At 51.3% G+C, this 23,764-nt stretch overlaps 1 protein-coding gene across 4 annotated transcripts in view; it reads right to left on the bottom strand.

The window, feature by feature from the left end:
• CTDSPL (CTD small phosphatase like) overlaps positions 1–23,764 on the bottom strand; it is a 103,528-nt gene continuing 79,764 nt past the window's right edge. For 2 of the 4 annotated variants that reach the window (XM_059664395.1, XM_059664394.1), the window contains exons 3-8: positions 20,599–20,631; positions 15,083–15,184; positions 11,621–11,677; positions 8,106–8,198; positions 3,266–3,451; positions 1–325 (exon numbers count right to left, since the gene is read on the bottom strand). In XM_059664395.1, coding sequence (XP_059520378.1) covers positions 200–325; positions 3,266–3,451; positions 8,106–8,198; positions 11,621–11,677; positions 15,083–15,184; positions 20,599–20,631 — 597 coding nt within the window. In that variant the 3' untranslated portion in view covers positions 1–199. The remainder of the gene's footprint in view (positions 326–3,265; positions 3,452–8,105; positions 8,199–11,620; positions 11,678–15,082; positions 15,185–20,598; positions 20,632–23,764) is intronic. The other 2 variants (XM_059664397.1, XM_059664396.1) reach the window with 1 other exon arrangement.

The following is a 23,764-nucleotide window of genomic DNA, read 5'->3' as shown; positions in this document are numbered from 1 at the left end:
CCCTTTAGGAAATTCGTTAAAAGAGTTCATTTTAAAATAGTTGTTTCTGTTCTTTAAAAATAAAACAGGTAGGTATGGCCACATTCACCCCGTGGCCTGGAGCACGGCGTGTCCTCACTTCGGCTCCCGGGGAGCAATGGCCGGGCAGGTCCCCAGGGCTGGGGTCCGAGTGCACAGGGGAGGCGGGCGGCGGCCGGGGCTACCTATTGCAGAGCCTGTGCAGCATGCTGTACACGTCGTCCTCGCGGCTCAGGCCCTCGAAGAACGGGATGAGGTCCAGCAGCTCCGTGTCCGTCATGTCATCGAACCAGGACTGCACAGGCACCTGGAAGACAGGGCGCGGGGGGGCAGCAGGCCTGCACCGGGGCTGGCGGCTCCCAGCCTGACCGGGTGCCCGTTTTCTTACGAACATGCTCTTTGGTAAGAGGCCAGGTATCTCGCCTTCACCACCACCATCATCGTACCTGGTTGGTTGGGGGCACTGGCTCGGGAAGGCGGGTCAGGGGACCCAGCTCGCACACTGTGGCCTGTTTTGTTTTCCTGCCGCAGAAAGGGCGGCCGGAGCGCAGAATATGTGAGAACTAGCCTTGCTACTGGCTACTCTTTCCATCAAGCCGACACCTTGTACCTCAGAGCTAAGTGTATATAATGTTGGTGACATAATCACACAGAGAATTATTTCCAGTAATTTCAAAAGATAGTGTTGTCTACAGTTCTCCCCCAAACCCTAGATGGATCCAACTGTCTTATTATTAGCAATGACATTAGTACTGCTCTTTTGAAATTATTAGGGCTATACTATAAAATAAAAACAATACTAATGATGTTAGTATCTTTAGAAATGAAGAGTTTTAGCTTAAGAGGAGACAGATACAAAAACAACAACAAAAAGAAATGAAGTAAAAACACTGGGAAAAACCCAGGGGAAATTTATGATTTAGTTTGCACTTCAAAAATATGTATATTTTAGCTCTGTCCAGTTGAAAGGGCTGGAAGCAAAGGACATTCCAGTAACAATGAGAACCCCCGCCCCCCCGTCCCCCCCCCCCAATGTGGTCTCCAAATACCCTCTCCACTAACAGGAACCAGGCTCCAGAGAAAAGTGGCTGATTTCAAGGCTGAAGCCAGAAATGGATAAGATGAGTCCAGAACATCCTGTTGTACCAGAAAGTAGGAAGCTATCAAAGACTATTGTTACTTGAAGAGGCGTCTACCGGCCAAAGCTGAATATGTAAGCATACCAAAGAGTGATAAATGGATTGAACTGTAACAATAAAAAAATCCACGAGTTCATGATGGTACCACCACCAACAACAAAACATCACTGACCACCTTTGGAAGTTGCTAGAGCTCCAACTCATTACTCTGAAACGGTAGACTTACAGGCAAAGAACCGAGATTTTAGCCTGCCTTCCCTATCCAAACATTCAAACTGAACTTGAGGGTGCTGAAGCAGTCAATAGGGGCAAGTGTAATTTAAAAAAAAAAATAGAATCCCAGCCAACAAATGCAGAGAGAATGATAAAGTGTAGAAATCACCATTTTGCAATTCCTAATGAAGTAGTGGGGATAGGCGATGAGCAACGGCTGCTTATACTTTTAGGACAAAAGGTTGGTGGGGGATTTTAAAATGGACAACTGGGCCCAAAGATCAATGTAAAATCTTTAGAAGTGGGACAGCCTGAGATTCTATGTCTCCTGAGATGATACCACAAGGGCACACGATACCGCCTATGACATATTCTTGGGGCGGGGGGCGGAGAAGAGCCTGAGTTTAATTAAGAAGTAGTGATTCAACTTTGTGTTAAAGGAAATATACTGCCTGGCTGGCGTGGCTCAGTGGTTGAGCGTTGACCTGTGAACCAAGAGGTCACGGTTCGATTCCTGGTCAGGGTACATGCCTGGGTTGCTTGCAGCTCCATCCCCAGTGTGGGGTGTGCAGGAGGCAGCCGATCAACGATTCTCTCTCATCATTGATGTTTCTATCTCTCTCTTTCCCTCTCCCTTCCTCTCTGAAATCATTAAAAATATATTATGAAAGAAAAGAAAAGATACCGGCTGCGAAAACATATCAAACACCACCATGAGGCTGCAATCAGGCAAATCCAGAATGTAGGAAATTTCTACGAGACAAGTAACCAGAATTTCCTCAACAAACAAAAGGCATGAAGACATTAAAGGGTGAGGGAAGACGTGTTATAGTGGTTATGCAAGAATTAAGAGACCTATGAAGCAAATGTCTTGTTTGGATTCTGGTTCAGACCAAACCTAAGAAAGCATTTCGCGATAAATGGACGTACTCTGGACATTAGGTGGGAGTAACTGCTCGTTTTGTCAGATGTGATAACTGAACCGTGATCACATTAAAAAGTGATCCTTATCTGCTAGAGACATAAAATGAATTATGTTGAATTTGATTAACTCATTACAATGAACATGTTTAAATATAATGACTTTTGAAGGTTGATTAAAAGGATGATGACACCCTAACTGAGTCTGGTTTATAAGTGGAGCAGCCAAGCTCTGCCGAGTCTGAGAGGCCGGGCTGACCTCTCTTCCCTGGACACGCAGGGCAGGAGGGGTCTTACTCTGAGAGTCGCGCTGCACCCAGGTGTCCACGGGAGAGCTGCCACGCTCCAGGGCGTTTTCTGTAGGAAACGCTCCCATTGGACACGTTTTACACATCATTGCGAGGCAGTCAGCGTGGCAGCCTTGGGAGACCTCATTCAGGAGTTTCATTCACTCTTGTTTAAGAACTACTTCCGCTGAAGATGCCACCCAGGCCTTCTGAGTCTACAGGGGCCCTCAGTCCTGGGCAGCAGCCAGCTCCAGGAGGTCCAGGACAGAGCCCTTCTCAGTAACTGTCCCAAAGATGCTAAGATACAGGCTCACTGAGCACTTACCCATCGCAAGCACCATGTTAAGTGCTTTGCATGAATCCTCCAATAACCCTATGAGATCAGCATTCCCATAATCCCCATGGAGGTTAAACAACCGGGTCAATGCCATGCAGGGTCTCAGTGGCAGAGCTGGGATTTCACCAAGGAAAAGGCCAAGAGAGCTTGCGTGGGTGCTGGAAGGGACAGCCGTGCCAGCGGTGGTTAAGCATCGACCTCTGAATCAGGAGGTCACGGTTCGATTCCGGTCAGGGCACATGGCCAGGTTGCGGGCTCGATCAATAAAATACATCAAAAGAAAAAAAAGAAAAGGAGACAAGACAGAGCTGAGACGGAGCCCTGCGCTCTTCCTCCCGGGAGCTACTTACTGCGTTCTCAGGGTGGAAGATGTACGAGGCCGGGGAATTGTCCACGATGATCACTTTGCTCAGCTCCCGTCCCAGGCGACTCAGGTCTTTCACGTAGTTCCCTCGATGGAAAACACAGGATTCCCTGAAGAGCCGGGCCCGGAACACACCCCAGCGGTCCAGCAGGTCAGCCACGGGGTCTGCATACTGGAAGGCAGGTGTTGCCGTGAAGGCTGGCGCCCGGGAGCCCAGCAACCCTGACCTACCGCAGCCTTACTTTTCTCCAGAGGGATTTACGCCCGCGTAAGTGTCAGGTTACACCCTGGTTATTTCCTCCCTGTGTGTGAGACACCCTGGGTTCTTCCGTTTCTCTCACTTCTCTTATCCAATCCATCAGGAGTTCTTGTCCATCTCCCCGCCCCCCGCCCTTCTACCACAGGGTCCCCGCCCTTGCCCAGCCCTGGAATCCAGCCTGGGGTGGCCTCCTCTGCCCCTTGGCCTCCCTTCCAGCCACTCACTTGCAATAAGGCCTGCGCTCCTCACCACCGCCCGTCAAGCCTGCAGCTGCGTGACTCCTGTGACCTCTCCGCCCCACCCCGCATCACGTGAGCCACAGTGGCTTTGAACACAGTGAGAACCAGGGCTCCCTCTGCCTGGAACCGTCTCTCCCAGCTCTCTGCATGAGCCTCTCCTGCACCCTCGTTTCTCAGGCCGTGGCGACCCTCACCACCCACCGAGGGTCCTCCTGCATCTTCCTTGAGGATACTGCTCCATTCCTCACAGAGCTTATCGCACATAAGATTGCTTTATTTTCTCTTTCCTGTCGTGTTCACCTTGCACCTTGCAGAGTGCCGACCCCATGGCGAGGGCTGGGTAAATACTAGTTTCAGCCATGAACAACGAATGAGCTGACATGTATGTATGTATGTATGTATGTGTGTATTTTTGAGCTGACTTTTAATTGGGCTTATGTGGCATGAAGCCACACTGTCCCCTAGAGGTGCTCTGGGCAACTGGTCTGCCCAGCCCCTGACTGTCTCAGGATGGGGCCCAGACACCCACTTCTATTCGCCAGGAGTTGAAGGGAGGGAGTCTGAGCCCCGCCTGCAGCTGGGGACCACCCTGCCTGGCCCTCTCTCACGGCCTGGGCAGTTTTCCCCAACAGGCTGTGGAGAACAGTATGGAGTTTCCTCAAAAAACTAAAAATGGAACTTCCATTTGACCCAGTGATCCCACTTCTGGGAATATATCCCAAGAATCCAGAAACACCAATCAGAAAGGATATATGCACCCATATGTTCATAGCAGCACAATCTGCAATAGCTAAGATTTGGAAACAGCCTAAGTGCCCATCAGCAGATGAGTGGATTATAAACTGTGGTACATCTACACAATGGAATACTATGCCGCAGTAAAAAGGAAGGAACTCCTACCATTTGCAACAGCATGGATGGAGCTGGAGAGCATTACGCTAAGTGAAATAAGCCAGTTAGAGAAAGATAAATATCACATGATCTCACTCATTTGTGGAATATAATGAACAACATAAACCAATGAACAAAAACAGATTCAGAGACAGAGAAGCATTGATCAGATGCTCCAACCTCAGAGGGAAGGTAGGGGAGGGTGGGGGTAAGGGGAAGAGAGCAACCAAAGGACCTTTATGCATGCATATATGCAGACATGGACGCAGACAACAGGGGGTGAGGGTGAGGGCAAGACTGGGGGGATGAGGGGACAATGGGGGGATAAAGACACATTTGTAATACCTTAATCAATAAAAAGTTAAAAAAAATAAAAAACAAACCAAACCAAAACAAAACAAAAAGAAAAGAAATAAAGAGGTCGTCCCTGAGGGAAAATCTTCGTAATGGAGATTATCTAAAAGACTGGGCCAGACGGAGGGGCTGGAGCTGGAGGCAAGAGTGGCAGCTCCACCCCAATGTGAGGCCAGGCCACGGCACCAGGCACCAGTGCGGGCACAGCCAGGTGTCCCCAGGGGCCCAGCGACTGCCCCGGAGGCAGAGAGTAACCAAGGCTGGCGGTGCTGGGAAGGCCAGCAGGGAAGGCACGCAGCCCGAGTGCAGAGCAGCCGCCAGCAGGGCTGCAGGGCCACAGGCAGCAGCTCCGAGGCCATGACCAGCCTCTCTGCAGGGACCTCGTGAGGGAGGCTGAGCCCAGGAGCAGGCTGCACTGCCCGCTGACCACTGGGGCGAGTGCTCAGGGCGCTGCAGCTTTCTGCCGGGAGGCAGCCAGGCACCACGTGGGCGGGTCCTAGGGAGCTCCCTCTACGTGGAAAGGATGATGAACGTCCTCACAGTCGCTGGCACTGGTCACCGCATGCATCTCTCAAGGGCGTGTCCAGGCCTAGGCCCTCAGGCCTTGGAGATGGGCTGGGGGAGGTAAGCTTTCTGAGGCCTGGGCCTGCATCTCTAGCTCTCTGCCGCCGCCCAGGGCCTACTATCGTGCTGGGCACACAGTAGGTACTACGTAAATATTTGCTGGGGGACTGAGTGAGTGGAGGAAACGAAGATGAGGATGCAGACATGGAAGGGTCCTGCCAGTCAGCTCAGGGCTCCTGTTGGCCCCAGGGCAGTGGGGTCACTGCACCAATGGTGCTGGCTGGGAGCCGAGTCCAGAGCCAAGCACTGGGGAGTGCCCACCTGTCAGCACAGCTTGGGCAGCAGGGAGGAAAGGGGCTGGAAGGCCGAGCCAGGCTGGAGTAGCAGCGGGAGAAGGTGGAGAGACAGATGGAGGGACAGGTGGGAGCCGTCCAGGAAAAGAGACGGAAAAAGGATGTGGAAGCGGGCGCTGAGGACAATGCCAGGAAGGAGCACTTTCAATTTTGCCAAAGAAAAGCAGCCCTCCGTCCACCGGCACCGGGGCAATCTTCCTGTTCACTGCTTCTCTGGTTGTCACTTGGGGCCCCTCAGCACCCAGAGCACTGGCAGGAGAGCCTGTGGCACAGGCAGACTCGGTTTCATTCATAGGAAGCGTACACACTGGGAAGAAGCCGTCTTCCCCGAGGCCACGTTCTCGGTTCAGCGCACAAGAGTAAGGCCCAGGTCTTGGATTCTGGTTCTGCCGGCTCATGCGTCAAGGCCTGGCAATGGGCCTGCAGGAATGGTGTGCAGGTGAGGGTCTCTCTCACCTTGGCCAGGACAGAGAGATGGCCCAAACCAGGACCGTCCAGGCAGGCAAAGCAGCCCATCTGGGAACTTGGAGGCCGAGACCCCAGCCTGCAGAGAAGGGAGCCATCCGGGGACCGGACCTGGGGAGGCAGCTGCAGGTGAGTCCTCGGAGCAGATCTGAGGCCGGCGCACGGCTAACTTGGGCTCCACAAAGCTCGTCTTTGGGGCCACTCAGGGTCTCTGAGGTGCCCATGGAGACACTGGTGGTGCCACTAAGAAATGGACGGTGTTGCCCAGTGTCAGTGGTTGAGCATCAACCTATGAAGCAGGAGGTCACAGTTCGATTCCCGGTCAGGGCACATGCCTGGGTGGCTGGCTTAACCCCCAGTAGGGGGCTTGCAGGAGGCAGCTGATCCAGGATTCTCTCTCATCATTGATGTTTCTGTCTCTCTCCCTCTTTCCCTTCCTCTCTCTGAGATCAGTAATATATATATATATATATATATGCATATATATATATATATATATATACACACACACATACATACGAATACACACATAACTTAAAAAAGAATGGCATTGGCCCCATCAGAGTCAAGGTTTGAGAGATGGCCACAAAAGGATCTTCTCCGAGGAGCGGGGGCCTGCTTGTCTGTCCCACAAGCACAGGCACCTCAGCGCACCTGCTAAAGGGTAGACTAAACCATATCCGGGTCCCGTGAACCTGGTAATTCCCGTGAACGGTGGGAGAGGGCAAAGAAAGCACTCTGTTGGCTCAGAGCCAATGTCGACGCCAGGTCAGAGGCTCAGACCAAGCTACAGGGTCAAAACGTGTGAACCACTTGATCATCATTACAAGGATGACATCGAACAATGACACCGGGAGCACGAGCCGCGTGACAGTGCCCAGCGGAGCGTACGGAGCACAGCAGGTGTCCCCGAGTCCTTGTGAACATGAATCCAGCCCTTTACCTGCCTTACTTTGGTCCACCCCACGAGGCAGGTGAAATGATCCCCGATGAATAGGAACTCAGGCGAGAAGAGAAGTAACTTGCCTGAGATCACGGTCCTCATTAGCGGCAGTCAGAACCCTCACTGGGCCCAGGCATGCGGGTCAGTGGCTGGCACTGACCTCTCCCCCAGACCCGTGCAACTACCCGAGGGCACAGAGGCCTGAGCCTCTAGCACAGCGGTTCTCAACCTGTGGGTCGCGACCCCTTTGGCGGTCGAACGACCCTTTCACAGGGGTCGCCTAAGACCATCCTGCATATCAGATATTGACATGACGACTCATAACCGTAGCAACATGACAGTTAGGAAGCAGCAACGAAAATAATTTTATGGTTGGGTCACAACAGGAGGAACTGTATTTAAAGGGCCGGAAGGTTGAGAACCACTGCCTAGCACATGGTTGCCAGCGAACAGGTGAGATGCAGACACCCTTCTGGGTGACGCGGGACACCTTTGTGATTTCCTGCTCTGTGGACAACCAGCTGCAGGCGGCTGCGCGCAGCCACTTTGCGGGGCGTTTGTTCTGAGTGCTCCCTGTCGCCATGGTAACCCAGAAGCCTTTCAGGCTGGCACTGTGCACGCACAGGGCCCGCATCCATCCCATCTGGGGTGGGAATGTGTCACCATAGAAACAGCTTCCCCCACCTTCCCGAAGGGCTGTTTGACAGACAGGGGTGGGGGTGGAGGGGCTGGGAGCTCAGGGCTGGGGCAGGACGCACCTTGGCCAGGCTGGCAGTGAAGAGAACGCACTCAAAGAGCTGGCCCATCCTCTGGAGGAACTCGTCCACGTGCGGCCGCTTCAGCACGTACACCTGCAACGGCAGGAAGCAGCGCGCGGCGTGAGAGCAGGCACCGGGGGTGGCCCGGGTCCGACCGCCAGTGCAGGGAGGGTTCCTAAAATGACCCCTGGCCCCGCCTCCTGCCCGCGGGGTCTATGAGCCCGATGAGGACCCAGATTTTATGAGGGGCTCGTACTCTGGTGTGGCACTTCACGCTGGACACACACTCCGACTGGGCTCTGGGTTTGAGTCCGGCGTCTACGCCCCCCCCCCCACCCCCCAAACCACAAAGGAAGGCTGAGCAGGGTCCCGAGGGCCTGGGAGTTTCAGACCCAGGGAATGGAAGGGCCGTGCCCTGTTCGTGAGAAACAAGTCATTCATTTCACTGTGTTTCTGGGCACACGCTCTGGGCGAGGCTGTGTGTGGACCCAGGCCGTGGCGAGGGGCATCCCTTGGAGGTCCAGGCCTGGCCCAGCAGGTCCTCCCATGGGAACGCCTCCCTCGTGGGCTTGGGGCGGCACCGTGGACACCACAAAGGGCCTGTGCTTGGGCTTGGAGCAGAAATGAATGGTTCGGGGGATGTGAAGCAGCCGCATCCCGGCCCCAGACAGGAGCCGTCAGGAGGGGCCGCCCTGCAGACGGGCAAAGCGTTTTCTGGAGGGGCGGGGCCCCGGGCTCCTGACTGAACAAATCCGAGGAAACAGAGATGGTCGGGAAGGCAACGCTGGTGAGAAAGTTAGAGGAGGTAGGAGGAGGGGAGAACTAATTAAAACCTGAATAGATTCCAAGCGAAATTAGCCACGTCCCTAAAATAAATCAGACCTGTTAAAATTCAATTCAGTTTGTGTTCAGAGCCTTGGCTCTGTGCTCAGCCTGAAGCAGTCACAAAGATGAGTAACACCCAGGCCTGGCCCTTAAAGAGCGCACAGTCTAGAGCAGACACACACACACACACACACGAAGCAGACCAAAATAACCATGCACAGCAAGAGTTACAGCAGAGGCGTACACTAAGGACAACCAACTGCCCTCGGAAGGGGAGGGACGCATAGAAGCTAATGTTTAGCCTGGACCTTGAGGGATGAATAGGAGTTCACCAGGCCAATAAGGAAAAGCGAGCTTCCCAGCAGAGGAATCAGTAATAAGCATGAGACCTGGACTGGAATAGGTGGGGTGTCAGAGAACGGCCCGTGCCCTGCGTGACCAGCCCTCCAGCGACAACCATCGAAGAAGGGAGATGGGGGAGAGGAGAAGTGGCCCAAGACGAGCTGTGAGAGACAGGTGGGAGTGAGTATGCGGGGAGCAGGTCGGACATCCTACAAGAGGAGGAACAGAGGGGAGACGGGGTTCTGTACCACACAGGAATTCTTTTTTTTTTTTTTTAAATATTTTTATTGCTTTCAGAGAGGAAGGGAGAGGGAGAGGGAGATAGAAACATCAATGATGAGAGAGAATCATTGATCATCCGCCTCCTGCACGCCTCCTACTGGAGATGGAGCCTGGGACCTGGGAATATGCCCCGGCTGGGAACTGAACCATGACCTCCTGGTTCATAGGTTGACACTCAACCACTGAGCCACCGTGGCTGGGCACACAGGAATTCTATAGAGCCAGGACTTGGTGGGAAACTCGTGGCCGACTGAAAGAGTAAAGCGAGCATGGGTCTGTGGCCGAGGGCGCAGTGAGGGGCCAGGGGTCTGCGGAGCTGGGAAGCCGGTGGGGGCTGAGGGCGAGGCCAGTGGCTGCAGCAGCTCCAGGCGCTCTCTTTGCCCAGGAGCCTCTTGGTGCAGGGAATGGCGTGGCCGGGGGTCCTCAGTCTCCCTGGGAATGCTGCTCGGAAAGCAAGCTTCGCTGCCAGCAAGGGGCAGGAGGCTGCTTTGGGAACTCTGGTGTTGGTGCCTCTGGCAGAGAGGAGGGTCCAGGGCCCGGATGCCGGCGTCCAGGCCCGCGTCCCCGTGCAAGTAACCGAGAATAGGCCCATCGGGACCTGCACAGCCTATCCTGGATTACTTGAACGAGGCCACGGCCTCGCCAGGGCTTTGGTCCTCCTCCTGGCGCCTGTGGCTTCATTCCCTCAGGACAGAGAGTGTTTGATCCCCGCCCCGTGCCCTGGGGTCTCACAGAACAGTCTGGAGGGAGGCGGGGGGGAGCTGGTCAGGCCCCAGAGGGTCACGCTCGCAGTCAGGAGGTATTAATGTCTCTCCTCATTCTTGCCATGCCAGTGGGCAGCCTCGCCTTTGCCTTCGGCTCATTACTTTGTAACATGAGCCAAGATAATAAGTGCAGAAGCCTTAACTGCTTCTCAGATGCTAAGTTAATTCAGGGGATGCTTTTGCAAATGTTAAATGCCCAAGGGCCTGCCGTTTTGGCTCCCCTGATGGCTTTTAAAAGCATGAAGTGTGGAGATGCTAGGGACAAAGCTGCCTTCTCCGGGCGGGCGCGGCCTCCTGGCAGGGCCTCCTGGCAGGCAGGAAAGGGACTGAAGTGTCAGGGGAAGAGTCTCATTTGAATTCTTGATGGTGTACTGCCCTTGAGACAACACGTTCTCTGGCTGAGTCTCGGTTTCCCCATCTGGACATGAGGTGGCCGGACCGGCTGATTTCCAGGGCCGTGGCAGTTCTGACACCCTCCACTCCAGGACCAGAGGCTACGGGCATTGCTAAGGAGACACATCCTGTTATGGGTCAAGCCCCGGGAGAGAGAGTTCCCTTCCTGGGATGTGAACTATCAGGCCAGAGACGCCCACTCCAAGACGGCGGCGCGGACAGGAAGATAGATGGTCAGATCACCCCTGTGGGAACCCCCACAAAGGCCCTGCAGCCTTCAAAGCTACTTTTCCTGCAATGTTTCCAATATGTTCATAAATGAAGTTATTCCCGGAGGAGCTTCATGCAGATAAGGAGGAAAAATCAGGACCAAGATGCAAGCCGACGGACTAGGCTCTCTATGCAACGCCGCCCGCGGATCCCAAACTCACACCCTTCTCCCTTTCTCTAAAGATTCCCTGGAGAACATGGTGCAGGAGTGACAAGATCAGGCTGGAGTGGCCGGCATGGGAAACGGACCCCCTTTCCTGAGAATCCACCGTCAGTGGCTGCTGTGCGGCCTTTTCCTGTCGCCTGCTAGGAGAGTAGCCGAAAGCAATTACACGAGGAAGTTAATTAGACCATCAAGCCAGACCGGCGGAGGGCATGGAAACCTCTAAACGCCTGCATCAAATCAAAGAACGATTTGAACTTGCAACCACATCTGACATTTATAATTTCCCTTACAAACTCAGGATGCACATTTAAGAGTGAAAAGAAGAGCAGGTTACCGCTGTATTTACTTTACAAAGCTTGCTTCCTTTTGATTCAGTAAAAAGATTATTACTGAAATGGGAAGTTAAAGTCCAGAAGGAATGTAATTACTAAAACATGCTCATCGAAATTCAGATTTTGGCTCTGATTTCTTACCTGATGTATCGTTCCATCGATTTCAACCGGAACAATAAAATCAGCGTTACTAATAGGCTAGAGAGAAAAGAAACCCTCGTTAATACGTCTCGGAGGGTGAAATAAAATGGAAAATTTTAGCGAGAAAAGCGCTTGCCTGGACCAACGTGTTTGCTATTGGGAAAAACAGTTCAGAAGGATGTTGGAGCGCGCCTGGGTTCCTTAAAACAAGCACAAGCAGGAGAGCATATTATTATTTTTTCAGAATATCGTTACATTTTCAGCATCTCGGTCCAACCTCTTCATCACCTGCCTTTGCCTCAACCACTAAGGGGGCGGGGGGAGAGGGAGGGCAGCCTGGCTGGGGAATGGGGCTCAGGAGCTCAGCTCTGGCCTAAAGCCCAGATAACACGGAACCACCATTGGCCACCAGCGGGAGGCGATGAGAGCCCAATGGTCCCAGAGGACAGTGCTACTTTGGGGGCAATAATTAACACCGGGCCCACGCGTGCCAGCTGCCCAATGACGGGCAGGAGATGCTCAGCCCATGGACACGAAGCAGGGCCAAGGACTTGTGGGGGTGCAGTTAGAGGCCACACAGCACGAGCTGGGGCAGGCTCTCTCTGGACCCCAGTTCCTCCTCTCTTCCACAGCTGCTGGGACGCGTGTCCATGGCTCCCTCCAGTCCTGAGCACCAGGGAATTCAGGCCACCCTCGCAGGTTCTGGCCCAAGTCACACTCACAAACTGCGGGATATTTCAGATAAGGCTGCCCATGTTAATGCCATCTAACAGTCAACTATGATTCTTCAGCAGCGGACTCACAAAGAAGCTAAACGGAACTCCACAAATCAGGTAGAGACGACTCCAGTGAACAGGCCCAGGAGAAGCATCAGGGTGCAACCCCTCGGGACGAGCCGGAGAGTCAGGGAGGGAAGGAGAAGGTGCGGGGTGGCCCCTGGGCAGGGGTTTGGGTACAGATTCTCTGGTCAGACTCTGACCCGGGGTCTGCCTTGAGGCCCATTCTCCTTTGCTGTGTAAACGGAAGAAACGCAGAAAATACAGCCACCACTAAGCACATCACTAACACGCTGTGAGCGCCTGAGGCTTGAGATAACAGCTGATTCACTCCTATGGCTGGGAGGCCAAGGACGGGTTCACAACTGAAATAATTTCGCGACTAAAACAGGGAACCACGCTAAAAAGCAAAGTGGGGCCGAGGGACGCAGCTCTCACGAGGCATTAGATTGTGAAATCATGTTCCACCGAGTATACTGAAAGAACAAAAACATCCCCGGCTCAGAGAGGGCACCCGCCCTTGGTCCCGTCACGTGATGGTGTGGAGGAGGCCAGGGGCGCCAAGGCCAGGGTGCACAAGCCTATGTGCTGTACAAGTTCAAGGAGAGAGGCTCACAGCCTTTGAATTCTCAAAGGGCTCTGAAATGCCCAGAACATTAAAAAAAACCCATACAATCAAGACTATTCTGCTTGCCAATGCAGGCGGGCCAGGCAAGAAGAAATGAGGAGACGCTGTCCACGTTCAGGGGCCTATGAATGCCCTGGGAGCGGGCCCTGGAGACACCAAGGGCTGCGAGCCCACCTGCGGAGCCAGGAGCTCAGCAACCTTGGGCGGTCTGGCCAGCGTTGCCTACCCTCCCAGAGGCTTGGGGGGCAGCTGTCTACGATGTGATGGCGACTGACCCCTGCTCTAAAGGGCTTCCCTCCCTCCAGAGGGACTTGAAGAAATTCTGAGCAGCTTGCTCGTGGGGGGAGGGGACAAAGGGTTTCAGTGCCTTTCTCTGCAGCCCCTGGTCCAGTCCTGGGAGGGCCCTCGAGGAGGTGGGTGGTACCACCTGTCCTAGTGGCCAGAGGGCCCTGTCTCATTGCTAAAGGCAAGTGTGGCCTCTCCTCTCTCCCAAAGGACCCAAAAGTACGCACCTGGCCCTGACCTGTCCAGGAAGGCCTGTGTTTAGTGAGAACAGGCGAAGGAAAAAGATGTTGGCACGAAGGCCTGCAGGCAGAGTGATGGCTCTTCCGCTTCCCACACACCATCAAGGGACGCCTGGTTACGTGAGACACATGCCCCATCGTGGATGGGGCCTCCATGTGACGTAGGGGCGTCTCGGGATGCGCTGCACAGAGGAACGTGGTCTAACGGGCCAGCGATGCCAGAGGCACCCCGAGGCAAACAGGACCAGGACCCTAAACACCGCTTTTCCCCCAGCACACCAATCCCCTACTTCCAAGCCTTTTCATCATTGGCCTCTTTGAAATAGTTTATTCCTTTTTTCAAAAAATGGAAAATGGTTAATGAGCTCATTTCTCAACAGTGTAATTACAGCTGCTCCCGCATGGAGGTCCTCTGGTAATTTGTAATTAAGTTTTGCTCTTATTCTGACGGGGACCTGGGGAGTGAGGGGGGGTGATAAGATGTAGACTACCTGCCAGGCCAGTGTGGCTCAGTGGTGGAGCATCGGCCTTTGAACCAGGAGGTCACGGTTCAGTTCCTGGTCAGGACACATGCCCGGGTTGCAGGCTCAATGTGGAGTGTGCAGGAGGCAGCAGATTAGTGATTCTTTCTCATCATTTGCTGTTTCTATCTCTCTCTCCCTCTCTCTTCCTCTCTGAAATCATTAAAAAAAATATTTTTAAAAAATTGTAGCCAAAACCGGTTTGGCTCGGTGGGTAGAGCGTTGGCCTGCGGACTGAAGGGTCCCAGGTTCGATTCCGGTCAAGGGCATATACCTTGGTTGCGGGCACATCCCCAGTGGGGGGTGTGCAGTAGGCAGCTGATCGATGTTTCTAACTCCCTATCCCTCTCCCTTCCTCTCTGTAAAAAATCAATAAAAATATATTTTAAAAAAATTGTAGACTATCTGATGCTCACCTTGACATCACAGAAGCCCCGAACCCTTCAGGGGAAAAGCCATTTAGCAGGTGGATACTCATTTAGCTGCGAAGCTTCTCCAATCCCTAGCAACCTCCTGTGATGAAAATGGTCAAGATAAACGGCGGAATCTGTTCAGATGCCGTCGCTCTGGAAGCCGTCTTCGGTGTTGGACATCTTTCAAACACGGGTCTGGGAAAACTTCCAGGGGAGCAGGTTGCTCGGACCGTGCCCCCCCGCCCCTCCCGGTAACACATATGGCCGGCCCTCTGGTTACCCTGACAAATACACCGCAGTGTCCCGGGGCATCAGTGCACCGCCGGCCTGTGCCTCCTGAGAAGCACTTCTGAGGGTGGAAGTGCTGGAAAGTCCCACCTCATACCTGGGAATGGGTCTCAGGGCTCCTGGCAGCCCGGCATCCCCCTGCCAAACCCATGATGTTAATATTCAACTCCCTGAGTTACCGTTCACCTGAGTTAATAAGCAACTGTTACTGGGATTTCTTCAGGAACATGAAGCCACACGCGAACCACCATACGTCTCCACCCGATGGCAACCAAAGCACAGAGATCGCGGACGGTCTTTACGCGGACTCACCTTGAATGAACTGTGCACCAACGTCTCATCTAAATCAATGACCACACATTTCTTTCCATAGTCGAGCACCGTCACCTCGGGCAGGAGGTATTTAGCTGGTGGCTAAAGAAAAAAGAAACTGTTATTACCTTGATGTAAAAGACACACCCATCCTCTATTACCATATTGTACTACGTTAATGAGGTTAAAAAGGAAACCAAACATTTATTGATTTTAAATTCTTTATTGTTTAAAGTATTATACAAGTCTCCTTTCCCCCCCATTGGCCTCTCCCCGGCCGCCCCCAGCCCCCAGCACATGCCCTCACCCCCCTACTGTCTGTGTCCATTGGTTATGCTCCTATGCATGCATACAAGTCCTTAGGTTGATCTCTTACTCCCTCACCCCCCACCTTCTCTCATAGGTTGGACAGTCTGTTTGATGCTTCTATGACTCTGGTTCTATTTTTGTTCAACAGTTTATGTTGTTCATTATATTCCACAAATGAGTGAGATCATGTGACATTTATCTTTCTCTGACTGGCTTATTTCGTTTAGCATAATGCTCTCCAGTCCCATCCATGCTGTTGCAAATGGTAAGAATTCCTTCTTTTTTACAGCAGCGTAGTATTCCATTGTGTAGATGTACCATAGTTGTTTTTTCCCTACATGTTAATTTTCTGAAACCAAACATTTTGATGCCTGGTCAAGTGCATCATGGAATTTTATAGTTTGCAACTGAAGTTTTACCAAATTCTGTGCCATTGTCTGAATGGCCATTATAAGGGCCGAGACTTGGGAACCAGATAAACCTGGGTTTGACTATCAGCTATGTCTCCTGGCTGTAAGCTGGGACAATAATACCTATCACAAAAGGTTGTGGTTATCAGCTATAATTGCAGCAAATGTCCGCATTTGCCTGACACATGTATACTGGTTATGGTTATTGTTAAAATGAACTACACAGAAATGAATGTTTAATTATAACAGCGACTCGAACTATGCAGGCTCATTTCCTTGGACTCACATTTTGTCCGAGGTTCACCATGGTACATAAGCATATTTCAGAGCTATACTGGAACCACGGTATTTTTTTTTTTAGTGATTGAAATTTTCATAAACTGGAAGGGAAACTATAGACCCACCAGCAAAATGCAATCCAAAGTAACCCCAGGTCATAGGAAACAGAAATAAAACGGGTCCAGACCCAGCGCCCTGCCTCGTGCCTGCCCCACGGCGGTGGAACAGAGAGCGAATGCGGCCTTTGTACCTCTCTGCTTTCACCCACATGCTGCGTGCGAACCCGAAAATCGATTTCTCTGTCTTTGTAGTAGCTGACTCTAACCGTGTGATAAAAAGGTCGTAAAGAATTAATAAAATGCTAGATGTCTTCAGACAACCTCATTCTGGATTCAGAGTATTTCTTTCTTTGGGCCTTGCTTCGTTTGCAGAAATGATCTGAAGTAGTTTAGTTTACTTTGTGGCATAGCCAGTATCCAATGTGAATAAGCTAATTCTCTGAGCTGGAAGAAGGTAAGCTCTGTTCAATGTTGACTACTCAACAAAACACAGGGAAATATCTGTCCCTAGCCGCTGAAGAAGGAACAGTTTGGTTTATCAAATAAAACGAGAAAAGTGAAGTCAAGGTGAATTCCTTTTTAAATGCCTTTGTTTGTTTGTCTTTGTGCTAAATGGAACCTTAGTCAAGGGCCTGGAGTTAAATTTGGACTTTAGCTGGTTCAGAGGGGAAGGTAGCAGAGGCAGCATCTGGTGCATCGGCAAGTGGGATGAGCATTCTGGCAGGAAGGTACTGGGCGGGGCTGACCAGGACGAGGCTGTGTGGGGACACGGGCATTTCTCATTCTAGAGGGGCTCTCTCTAGTGAGTGTGGGTGCTTCATCCTTCCCAACTTCATCCAGAAGAAAACGCCTTTATGGCCTCCCTATTCACCAAGCACTATTCCTAACCTCGCAGCACTGGGAACAGGTGTGCCTAGACCTGGGCCATGGGACTCAGGGTCCTAGGAAGGACTGTGTCATTATAAACCAGCAAGCAGGCAGATTATTGGTGAAATTAACATACACTTGCAAGACGTTTTCTATTGAAAAGCGCTTTAAAAAGGCAGGGTATGATAAACTCTACAAGTGAACATAAGGATTTGGGTTATTTCTGTTTGAGCAATAACAGAAAACATGCTTGTGACTAGAATAAAATTGGTTTTAATTTCTTATTATACAATGATGTAAAGAATATAGGCATGGCTCAGCTCGTGTAACTCAAGAGGTCACCTTCGATTCCTGGTCAGGGCACATGCCCGGGTTATGGGCTTGATTCCCAGTAGGGGGCATGCAGGAGGCACCCGATTGATGATGTTTCTCTCATCGATGTCCCTATCTCTCTATCCTTCTCCCTTCCTCTCTCTCTAAAAATCAATAAACACGTATTTAAAAAATTAAAAAATATAGAGACATGAAAACACAACTATTCTCTTTTCCATGCTCTTTCCGCCCCCCAAACCCTTTCCCCAGATGTCTCCCTTTTTAGCTTGGTGCCTAACTGTCCAGTCCTTTCTCTATGCAGTTAAGCCCTAAAACAGCATTTTAACTTTATGTAACTGAGAGCCAGCCTGGAAAGTAAGAATCTAGACATTCTATCCCTGGCATATCTGAAAACACCCAAGACCTGCCAAAAGGGGTTCAGTTATTGTCCAAACCCAAGAATAAAAATTACTTTCTTAGCATATTGAACCCACACCTGACAAGCATTCTCTGAGTTCACAATAAGTGAAGGGCCTCCTATCACTGCTCTGAGGGAAAAGAGCGAGAGGGTGTTAATCAAGCTATTGACTTAGCATCTTTAAAAAAAAAAAAAAAAAAAATATATATATATATATATATATATATATATATTTGATTTTTTACAGAGAGGAAGGGAGAGGGATAGAGAGTTAGAAACATCGATGGGAGAGAAACATCGATCAGCTGCCTCCTGCACACCTCCCTACTGGGAATGTGCTGCAACCAAGGTACGTGCCCTTAACTGGAATCGAACCTGGGACCCTTCAGTCCGCAGACCGGCGCTCCATCCACTGAGCCAAACCAGTTAGGGCTGACTTAGCATCTTGCAGAGAACAAGGCCTGGCGGGGGGCAACGGGCTGGGGGATCCCATCAATCCTTGGCCCATCTCTAAGGGCACACAGCTCCTCTGGGAGTGGGGCTTCGGGTGCAGCAAACCCTCCAGACCACGGGTCAGAATTCCTGCGGACAGCTGTGTCCTTGGAGCAGGCAAGGACACTGCATACAGGCAATAGTGCTTTGTTGCTTCAATTGATCTGTTCAGGTGATGCTTGAATCATTAACTAAAAAAATGTCCTGAAGGAAATTTTCTCTCAGGCCAACATAAAGCTGAACAAGAGAAACACCAGTTCGATCAAGAGGAGTATCGCCAGGGGGATGAAAGGAGGTGAGGATGGGTGGTGGTGGTGGTGGGACAGGAAGTACGTGGTCGTATGGGGAGGAGGAAGGGACCGTGATTTGTCATCCATAGTTTGGGAATTCTCTCCCTTGGAGTCGACCTGAAACTTCCTGTCCTGGTGAACTTGCAGCCATGAATAGTTAACTCTATAGTTGCTTTCATTCTTCTTTTTTTTAAAAAATATGATTTTATTAATTTCAGAGAGAGGAAGGGAGAGGGAGAGAGGGAGAAACATCAATGATGAGAGAGAATGATTGATTGGCTGCCTCCTGCACGCCCCCTACTGGGGATCGAGCCTACAACCTGGGCATGTGCCCTGACCGGGAATCAAACGGTGATCTCCTGGTTCATAGGTTGACGCTTAACCACCGAGCCACGCCAGCTGGGCAGTATTTTTTTTAAACCATGAGCTTGCATTTATTGCTTTGTGAAAAGTCAAAACCCCAAACCTGCACACAGACACAGAAAAGCCTGAGAATGAAAAAAGAGGGGCGAGAAGCTGAGACGGGGGACCCCTGTTGGAACTACTCCGGTGTATCTTCTATGTTCAGGGCCTGGAAAAAGCTTTCAGGAGGCTGTGGGACCTGCTTGGTGGGCTCAGTCCAAGCCTGGCTTTCTGGGCCTGTGGCGCAGCACCCCAGACTCTCAGGGGCTCCCAGGACCGACCAGGTCCCCCTGTGTTTCAGAAGAGCTACTCTGGGTGTGCGGCCTGCGGCCTTGACAGGTGGGTGCAGGTTTTGCAGGGGAGCCTCAGGCTCGAATCCCCGGGCTGAGCTGGCCTTCAGATGGACGTGGCTCGGTTCTGCATATAAAGCAGGCTGTGGAGAGACCACACGTGCCCCTCAGTAGAACTGCTTTTCTGGAGGTTATCACCCAAAGGAGCAAGTTTCTCGAGCGAGGCTTCGGTTTTCTGCACGACAGCTCGCAGATCCCTAAGGCCGGCCCCAGTGCGCAGACGTAAGAGGCAGCCAGCAGGTTAATGACCCTGCACGGGGCTCCGTTACACAAGGAACCTTCTCCCTCTTGGCTTTTTTATTCCAGGATTCCAGAATGAGTCTCGGCGTGTGGGTAAAGGGCCATCTTTCTCAGTAGTTTTTACCCCGACCAGTGCTAGCTTTACAAACAGTGAGTGAGCTTTGAGGAGAAAGAGCGCACTGGAGTGTCCGAGGGAGGGGGAGAGGTGCCCCTGTCACCTGTGTAATGTAGGAGCCTGTGCAGGAAGAATACAGTACATGACCCTACTGGGTATGAAGGCTCTGAATCTCACTGGGGATTGAAAATATGCGAAAAAAATCCACGGAAAGATGGATGAACAGATCTGAATCCTACTCAGCATTGGAGAAGAAGTCGTGCTGCCTGACCAAACGTTTTGATCAGTTTACCCAACAAAGCCCAACCCCCAGGTACGCTGGCAAAGTCTGAACCACTCCACAAACCCCTGCAGCTTGTTAATACATGGAGAGTTAAAGTTTCGAGAAAAATGAAATTATCAGACACTTCTTGGGCAATTTGTAAGTGACATGCATTACCAAGTGTAGAGTCAGCCCGTGCTAATGAAATCCATTCCTTTCAAATGTAGGACTGCTATGTCTCTTGGATGGTCCCAGAAAATAGATCAAAAAGTCCAAGGAAAAATAGAGAACCAATTTGAATCAGACAATTTGAAGAAGAGAATTTTTTGGATTAAAATATCAATTTGTGGCCCAGCTGGTGTGGTTGAGTGTTGACCTATGGACCAGGAGGTCACAGTTCGATTCCTGGTAAGGGCACATGCCTGGGTTACAGCCTCAATCTCGATCCCCAGGGAGGGGTCGTGTAGGAGGCAGCCAATAGATGTTTCTTTCTCATCAATGTTTCTATCTCTCTCTCCCTCTCCCGTTCTCTCTCTCTAAAAATCAATAAAAATTATTTAAAAAAATGTAGCCTCATTTCACTTTTTAACAGAACTGAGTTGGCTATACGACATGATAAAACGCAACATAAGCAAGAACATTTTATACTAGTGGGCCCACAGCTACAAGACTCTACGAATGTTTAAATAAAATTGAATAAATAATACATACACTTGGTATGGGAATGACCTGCCTCTGGTCACCCTGAGGAAAAAGAAAAAACAAAGTCATTGTCAGGTTTGAAGAGAAGTAGAACAGATACTCAAAAGAAACCTGAAAGCACTTCTGAGTGTACAGCAGGCACATGACTTCCCATCCTCGGTACCCTGGCGGTATTTAGCGCGAGGGAGGAACGCAACGATTTCCACAGTTAGGGTCTCTGCCTCCCAGACACTCCCCCCACCCCCGACAATCCAGGCTGGGTTCCCGAGGCTCATAACTCATCTTGTTTATTTGAATAGTGCCTCTCGTACTCCCAGAAATTTAATCCGTAACTGAAATTTAAAAATGAAAACCCATACTCTACTTTGATCCATGACTCCCTCTAATAACTGGCTTGTTTCTTCTTTTAAGTTAAGTTTTTCCCTGAGAAGACTAAGCCTTCAGTCTACACAGTGGGCAGGGAAGGAAGACAAGTTCATCAGGTTACAAGGAACTCCCTGGCCACGCCTGGTCCCCTTCTAGGGAGGACCGGGCAGGAGGTCAAGGCGAGGTACAAGAAGTGCCCTCCGAGGCCACAGGCATGGGACAACTTTCCCTTTAAGGGGACAGGACCTGTGTTCTCAGGGGGTGTCAAGAAAATCCAGGCCCTGGCCTGGCTGCTGTGGCTCAGTGGTTGAGCGTCAACCCATGAACCAACAAACAGGTTGCTGGTTCCTGGTCAGGGCACATGCCCGGGCTGTGGACTGCATGCCCAGTAGAGGGCGTGAAGGGGGTGTGCAGGAGGCAGCTGATGCATGTTCTGCTCTCACATCACATGGATGTCTCTCTCTCTTCCTTCTTCCTCTCCCTTCCTCTCTCTCTAAAAATCAATAAAAACAGAGTAAAGAAAAAGAAAATTCAGGCCGCAAGGAAGAGCCTCAATCATTTCCTCAGCCGTGAATGCCCCTCCCCCATCCCACACATGGTTGATGGAAACACTTCATTTTGGCATCATTAAGAAATGCTGATAAAAGAAGAAATTTATCTCCATTGAGCTTTTCCACGTTCTGTGCTGCTTCTTTTTTAGATGGTGGGATAGGAGGCAACAGATAGCAGCAGTGGGGGTCCGATAAGGGCGTGCTCCGTTTCACGGTCTCCCACACACTGAGTGCTTTGTGAAAAGCGTAACCATCTTTTATGAAGGGGGGGGGGTCTGGTGGCGGGGGTGTCACGGGAAGGGGCCAAACCTGACTGTCGACAGTGGCAGGTGGCTGGCACCTTGCTGAGCTCTGCTCTGACTCTCAGAACCACTTAGCAACTTCCTGATTGTCTCCAGGCCCTAGTCGTCCCCTCTGCAGTCTAACAGCGACTGACTACCGTTTCCTCTTGAGATCATCTTGATGGCTCTTTCCTGCTTCAGGACACTCGGGGCTTGTCTTAAGGATTCTAAATGGCCCCTTGCCGTTATTCAAAGCAGAGCTGTGCTGCTCTTCAACACACAGTGGGCGCCATCGAAGCAAATCCCAGTTTGCAAGAACCTATATAGAGAAGGTCATTTCAGCAGCTCTTAAGTCGTACTATTTCCAGCAGCTGGACTTGGGCGATTGGAACCGGTTGCTCACAAGCCCTCACAAGCCGGGTGAGCCTGGAGCAGGGTTTCTCAACCCCAGCACTGCTGACATTCTGGGCCTGAGAACTCTGCCCTGGGGGGCTGTCTTGGATGTTGTGGATGCTTAACAGCATCCCTGACCTCTACCCACTAGATACCAGTAGGACCTCCAGTAGTGACCATCAAACATGTCCCCAGAGGGCAAAACCACAGCCACTGAGACCCTGCACCAGAGGGAGACTGCACAGCTCCCCCACACAGGCACCCCCTTCCATGAGGGGAGCACATCAGTGAAGCAAGATAACTCTGAAGGGCTTGACAAAACACAGGCTATGACCAAAGGCGCTACTCTAGACAGACGTCTGGGCTTGAAAATCACCCCCATGAGTTTTCATGTATGCGTGTGTGTGTGTGTGTGTGTGTGTGTGTGTGTGTGTGTGTACGCGCACATGGGGTATGCACGTGAGTGTCCAGAAACCTCACTCACTTTGCTCTCACCCTGAGAAGTCCTCCTTGGTCTCTGCTATTGGTCTTTTTCCAGGGGCTGCAGACACTACCTTTGGGCCACTGGCCTGCAGGTCCAGGGTGTAACCGGATGTGGCAATGGCTGCCACCCCAGGCCGCTCCCACCAAAGCATTTCTACCCAGAGGCCATCTGCTTGCTGCGCTCTGTCCACAGCTCCCCTCTGCCTCTGGCATGCTGAGTTCCACGAGGCAGGGCGAGCTAAGGAGTCAGCAGAGGAGACAGGCCTAGAATCTGCTTCCACATCTCCTGGGCCCGGGCTGTGTGTCCCAGGTGTCCTGACCGTGCGGAGAGCAAAGGGCAGAGGCCCCCGCTCTGGGAATTAGCTGGTCCCACTCTAACCTGGGCTCTTCCTATGGGGTCTGGTCTCCTCCGGAAAACTCGAGTGTTATGCCAATGATGCCTGGCTGAGAGTTAACGTCATTCTTTAAAAAGCCGTTCGGACAAATGGAAACTGAGGGAAGCCCACGGATGAACACGGAGCCCAGGGGAGTTCAGCTGTGCCTGGGACCCACCTGTAAAGGCCTCTCCCGGCAGATACGCACAGCCAAATACTGCAGGGACCTTCGGGGATGCAGCACCATCTTCCCAGCTCGTTGCATCTGGGCAGGAACTATCCTAAAAGAACTTTTACTACGACAGCAGCGATTCCTTTCTTTTATTTTCTTTTTTCCCCCTCTATAGGTCTAGGGTACAAACTATGTTCCCTTCACTAAGGACAATTTTCTACAGAAATAATTTTTAAATTGGGGGGAGGGAAGAGTCTGGGGAGATGATATCAGAACCTGGGGCTGAGATACGGTTTACAGTGGAATGTCATTGCTCAAATTTCGCGCATATATTTTTCTACACCAGTGGTTCTCAACCTCCCTAATGCCGCGACCCTTTAATATAGTTCCTCATGTTGTGGTGACCCCCAATTTCATTGTTACAAATTGAACATAATTAAAGCATAGTGATTAATCACAAAAACAATATGTAATTATATATGTGTTTTGGCCAATAAAATGTAAGCTGAAACGAGGCAGGTTACTACCTTTTAAAGAAAATAATGACCTAACAAA

Source organism: Myotis daubentonii, chromosome 14 (assembly GCF_963259705.1).
Source record: "Myotis daubentonii chromosome 14, mMyoDau2.1, whole genome shotgun sequence".
Classification (NCBI taxonomy): domain Eukaryota; kingdom Metazoa; phylum Chordata; class Mammalia; order Chiroptera; family Vespertilionidae; genus Myotis; species Myotis daubentonii.
The sequence above is the reverse complement of the archived record's forward strand: the minus strand, read 5'-3'. Positions and strand labels throughout refer to the sequence as shown.